Source organism: Triticum aestivum, chromosome 2A (assembly GCF_018294505.1).
Source record: "Triticum aestivum cultivar Chinese Spring chromosome 2A, IWGSC CS RefSeq v2.1, whole genome shotgun sequence".
NCBI lineage: Eukaryota > Viridiplantae > Streptophyta > Magnoliopsida > Poales > Poaceae > Triticum > Triticum aestivum.
The window spans coordinates 577,184,720-577,190,610 of NC_057797.1; the positions used below are offsets into that span (position 1 = coordinate 577,184,720).

Below are 5,891 nucleotides of genomic sequence, written 5' to 3' on the forward strand. Positions count from 1 at the left end.
CAGTTCCAGCAAAAACCGGGCGTGGTTGTAGCTCCTACCTCAGCGGTTGTAGCATCCACACCAGCCGGTGGTAGCTCGCTAGCTTGCGGTTGCAGCTCGGCCGTTCCCAGCGCCATCGCTGACCATCGCCAACCTCGCCGGCTACCTGTTGTAGCTCGCTGGATGCCGTCTCCATAATCTCCACGGTCGCCTGCTCGCCCCGACTCGCATAGCAGCACCTCTGTGCCCCTTCCTTCAGACCGATGTGATTTGCAGCTAGTGGAGAGGGGGATTTAATTGCATTGGAGATCAGGAGAGGAGAGGGGATTTTGCAAGGAGAGGAGCAGGCGTTTGTGCAGATGGGGATGGGGAATGAGTAATGGAGCTCAGGGGCGAAGGGATAAGGCAGACACTAGGCGTGGGGCGGTGCGTGGGGAGAAGTAAAGAAAAGAGGCGGCTACACGAGTGAGCGGCGCGACCGGCCGAAGCTTCAGCTGGTCCGCCGATTTCAAACGTTTCCCTTACAAAATAGATCGAAAGTTTCTCTCAATTTTTTTTATGAAAGAAGTAATTGAGGCTTACGCCATGTCCTCTCGTTTTTTAGAGCGTACTACTTCTAATTACAGGACTCCAGAGCGGAGAAGTAAAAAACATAATTTATTTTTTTGGATTTGACAGACTGATCATGCCCCGTCCTTCGTCAACACCACCCGTCGCCGGCTCCCTCCTACTGTCATCGTGCGGCCCTCTCCTAATTGGCGTGCGCCCCTCGCGGCGAGTTCCCGCCACCACCCACCAAAGCCTATTCTTAACGCCCTCCCCCTTCCCCTCCATTCGCCCTCTCCATCTTCCTCCCCTCCCATCCCCTCTCCTCCTGCAGCCTCCCGCCCGGAGGTAAGCCTGCCCGTGTTCTGTCATCCTTTCGAGCGGAAATCAATTAGGAACTTGTTCTTCTGCTCCGGTTCTTCGTTTCTTTCTCTCCCTCTTTGGTATGTGGCGATCAGATTGCATCCGAGTGTTGCCGCAGTCTGTAATATTTGCTAGGTAGTGGTTTGAAGGGTGGAATTGACGATAAATGTACCTGTAGTTTGGTTTGGATTTCTGTGCCTTTAGTATTCCTGCGTTTATGCTTCTGATTAGAACCGTCTCATGCGTTTGCCGAAAATTTGTGTGTGCGTGTCTGTATTTGGGATCACGTCATCTGCTTCCCCACTTTTAATTTTCTTTTCAGACCCCACAAAGAGTTCTGCAAATATCAGGCCAGGTGGTGACTTGAAATCATTTTCATGCATGAATTTTTGAAATTTGGGGATTTTTTGTCAGATGAAGGTGGCTCATCCTTATTAGTGTTTGTTTTGATTGGGTCCTTGTAACAGCTAGAGGACACTGTTCACATGGATGCCTATAGCAACCTTAATTATGTTCTCCATTTATTACCATTTTAAAGAGCATGGTGGCATTGCCGTTTAAGGAGAAGCAGGGACACGGATTAATTATTATTTTTATCGCACAACACATTCTAGTTAACATTGGGGAACATTCTAGTTAATGATTTTTGTTTTATTTGACATTGCATCAGGCAGCAGATTCCATACTTTTTGTTATGTGTACCGACTTAGCCTCTGTCCTGCGACTATTATTGTGCATAAATATTTAACCAAAGCTATCATATCTGATCAGGTCCAGATAGGGCACACCAGACATGGCAGAAGTCCTGTCAGGACCTCCCGAGCACCATCTAAGCTCTGGTGAGAATACACATCACTGTTATAAGCATTTTCATGTTGAATAAAGTGCAATATTATAACATGATAATAATTTATCTGTTCTTAGCGTATGCCCTCTTATTATTTCTTGTGGCATATTAGTTTATGCTTTCTACTCTCGGTCATGGAAAAGCAACATGATTCTTCAAAACCGAATTTATTCTATGAAACTACACAGAATCAACTAATGTATATGACTGCTAGCAGCCTTAGATACACATTATGAAGAGAAGAGGAAATCCAATGTGGAATACTCAGAAGATGAAAAGAAAGCAATGATTGTGTCACTGAAGAAAAAGGCGATGAACGCCTCACAAAAACTGAGGCATTCCATGAAGAAGGGGAGGAGGAGCAGCAAGGTGATGTCCATTTCAATTGAGGACGAGCGCGACCCTGAGGAGGTGCAGGCTGTTGATGCCTTCCGTCAGCTTCTTGTGCTCGAAGAGCTTCTACCGTCGCAGCACGATGACTACCACATGATGCTTAGGTATTTTATCCGATATAATGGCACACCATGTTACATAACTGCACTTTTCATTTTGAACAGCATTACTGAATGTTGTGATGGTGTAGGTTTTTAAAGGCAAGAAAGTTTGATGTTGAGAAGGCAAAGCAAATGTGGTCTGATATGCTGCAGTGGAGAAAGGAGTTCGGCACAGATACCCTTCTTGAGGTAATTATAGCTACTATATAGTTTGTGATATTAAACTCTGTTTTAATTAATCCCATTTGGACTGAAGGATACAAATATCACATTTTTTATCCTAAATCTCTTGTCAGGGTTTTGAATTCGAAGAAGCTGATAAGGTCGCAGAATGCTACCCTCAAGGCTACCATGGAGTGGACAAGGAAGGAAGGCCCGTCTACATTGAACGGCTCGGACAGATCGATGTCACTAAGCTGATGCAGGTTACCACAATGGAACGTTTCGTCAAGAACCATGTCAAGGAGTTTGAGAAGAACTTTGCTGATAAGTTTCCAGCTTGCTCAGTAGCTGCCAAGCGCCACATTGATCAGAGCACTACCATCCTTGATGTGCAAGGAGTCGTACGTATCTAAACAAGTTCATGGATTAGTCCGACTGTTGCAGTTTCACTATAGCTTATTGAGATGAATCACATTTTCAGGGGATGAAACAATTTAGCAAAGCTGCAAGGGATCTCATCGGTCAGCTTCAGAAGATTGATGGTGATAACTACCCAGAGGTAATCCAAAACGGATGACAGACAATTCATCACGCTTACGTGACTAGTTTGTGCTGGATTTTGTCTAGCAAGTGCTCATTGCGTCGGTTATACATTTCTTGTACCAGACGCTGTGCCGGATGTTCATCATTAATGCAGGCCAAGGGTTCCGACTTCTCTGGAGCACAATTAAGAGCTTCCTTGACCCAAAGACCACCGCAAAGATTCATGCAAGTTTCTGTCTCTGTTAATTTTGTTCTCTAGCTATGATTCTATTTATCTTGTGTTCAGTTAAAGGACTGTTTCCTGAACTGTGCATTTGTTTAGGTATTGGGTAACAAGTACCAGAGTAAGCTTCTCGAGGTGATCGATGCCAGGTGAGAAGTAAATCTCTAATTTGTATTTATGGTTTATCAACATTATTAAACTCATAAGCTACTTATAATGGTACAATAATTGCGCATATATTTCTGTTATTCAGTGAGCTGCCAGAGTTTTTTGGTGGAACCTGCCAGTGCCAAGGTGGCTGCATGAAGGCTGACAAAGGACCATGGAAGAATCCTGAAGTCATGAAGGTAAACTCCAATCTGATCCTTTGGCCTCACATGTTATCCTATAATAGAGCATCAAATTACAAAGGACAAGGAACTAACTTCATGTTTTCTAAATACTTTGATGTGAAGATGGTTCATAGTGGTGCCGGGAGGTGTGGAAAGCTCAATCTGGAATCTCTTGATGCCGGGGAGAAAATGATTTGTGCAGATAGCACCGTTTACACGAAGGTAGTGAGAAAAAGATATTCTTTCACAAAGACATAGTCACATTAACATATTTGTCAATGCATTCGGAAATAGTAGTATTTATCCATCAGATTTTGATTTTTGTAAAATGAAGAAGCAAGATCCTTTGAACGGACAAGATGAATGGAGGAACCCCGCACGTGCCCAAATTGAGCATCCTCAACTGTCGCCTGTTCATGAGGAGCTTCTTCCTGCATTGTTTCCTGTAAGTCATGTTTCTTCACTGATTTGAGAACTATCAGTTATTTAGTTAGTGTCAAACCATGCAAATAATAAAGTCCCTCATCTCTCGTGAATTAAACAAGAAGTATAATTCTCTAGGCTCAATATTCAAACTTAGGTGGCTGCTCTAGTTCCATCTCTCAAGGAAAATTATGTTACTTATTCCAGTTTTCTCAAATCATATTTACTAACAGTTGACTTGTTGCTGATATGTTAGTTATATAATAGGGAGATTAAGGCACAAACTGGTTCTAGACTTAATACTCAGATAAATTTATCGCATATGATACACATACTCAAATTTCACTTACAATTGTTATAAAAAAATGTCAGAACCCAGGATCACCATATTCCTGTGATGTTCCAATGGTTGAGAAGGCCATAGATGCCATATGCAAGAGCCATGGGTTAACAGATGATAATATTGCCCTCACTAAAGGTTAATACCACCTCTCCACCCTGAAAATCTTTTGACACAGCACTCCGTGTACCATTCCACTGACATACTGACCCTCTTCACCAGCTGTGGCAAACGTCTCTAATGCATCCAATCCACCAATGATGGGCGGCATCATGGCCCTTGTGATGAGCATTGCGACGATGCTCCGTCTGAGCCGTAACATGCCCAGGAAGGTAATTGGTGCTGCCATAGGAGCCCAAGGCACACCGAAAACTCAGGCGCAGCAGCAATCCAAGTTGTCAGCCGAGGCCGATTACACTGTCTCCGCAAAGCGCTTTGCTGATCTTGAGGAGAAGATCATTGCACTCCTTGCAAAGCAAGCAGAAATGCCGGCGGATAAGGAGGAGCTGCTGAAGGCGGCAACCAGCCGTGTCGCTGCATTGGAAGAGGAACTTGCACGGACCAACAAGGTAATGTCTTTTCCACCTTGGTGAAAAGCAATTTCCTAGTGCACAATACCGAGGCTTCTATGTTGTCATGTTAATTCCATTACCATCATGTGTTACTTTTCCTTAAAACATGCTTTCATGTGTTTATGCAGGCTTTGCAGGAAACTCTTGAGCGGCAACGGGAGATCATGGAATACATTGAAAAGAAAAAGAAGAAGAAAGCCAAGGTAACCAAAAAACGCATGGCAAAACAAAAATACATCCTTCTTGACCGTAGTTTTGAGTTTTGACCATTACTAGCTGACGGAACTTCTCAATTGTGGTCAATCTTTTTATAAAAATGTATGAATCTCACTAAAAAATTGATATTAATGTGTTGAAGTTAATACTGCCTTTCGGTATTGTGCAGCGCTTGTTTCACTGGTAGATGCGAAGAACGGAATGTGATGTGTCCGCAAGAGGCTTTGGCTTGATGAGAGTGAGCTGGTTTTTTTGTCAGCAAAAAGTGATTCTAAGTGTAACATATAATGTTCTTTTGTTATTTTTCCTGTGTTGCTATATTTCATTGGTCGGAGCTTCTCAACCATGACATACATTATGCCTTGGCATACATTGTGACTATGTGGACGTGGTGCCAATCCTTTTCTTGTTGCTGTCAATGGTGGATGGAAATACATTATGCATTGACTTTATTTTGCTTGTTCTTAATCTATGTATTTCTCTTTAATTGATCAACTCTGTGCTTGTACCTTCGTTTGGTCTCCCCAAACTAGTGGTTTCTATGCTATTTTGTTTGGGCATAAAACGGCATGTGGGACGATATCGAGGAAGTGGAAGTGTTACCTTCATCTTTCACAGCATAAAACGGCATGTGGGACGGCATCGAGGAAGTGAAAGTGTTATGCTAAAGTGAGTGCGTGGACTTGATGCCAATAGTGGTGCCATGATTCCATTCATTTGCATTCCCTTAGAAAGGCTAGTAGGTTTGCATCTTGCAGTACTTGCGTCGGTGTCAACATAAAGAGGCTCCCCGCTCATGAAACTATGAAAGAACAATAGTTGATCTCTGGAAGACAAAATCATCAGCTATT

General features: G+C 43.2%; 1 protein-coding gene across 3 annotated transcripts; it reads left to right on the forward strand.

Annotated features, from left to right (window-relative positions):
• The first annotated feature begins 728 nt into the window (after positions 1–728).
• LOC123189524 (phosphatidylinositol/phosphatidylcholine transfer protein SFH3) lies at positions 729–5,492 on the forward strand. Of its 3 annotated transcripts, none has more exons than XM_044601958.1 (15): positions 729–873; positions 1,660–1,727; positions 1,953–2,232; positions 2,319–2,418; positions 2,526–2,792; positions 2,873–2,950; positions 3,058–3,159; positions 3,257–3,306; positions 3,411–3,504; positions 3,613–3,711; positions 3,824–3,934; positions 4,285–4,390; positions 4,475–4,821; positions 4,953–5,027; positions 5,210–5,492. In XM_044601958.1, the coding sequence occupies exons 2-15, from the start codon at positions 1,682–1,684 to the stop codon at positions 5,225–5,227; spliced, it is 1,773 nt and encodes a 590-aa protein (XP_044457893.1). In that variant the 5' UTR covers positions 729–873; positions 1,660–1,681; the 3' UTR covers positions 5,228–5,492. The 3 variants fall into 3 exon arrangements, with proteins under 3 accessions (XP_044457893.1, XP_044457891.1, XP_044457892.1); XM_044601956.1 differs by having other exon boundaries at positions 805–873; positions 1,950–2,232; XM_044601957.1 differs by having other exon boundaries at positions 867–968; positions 1,950–2,232.
• The last annotated feature ends 399 nt before the right edge of the window (positions 5,493–5,891 follow it).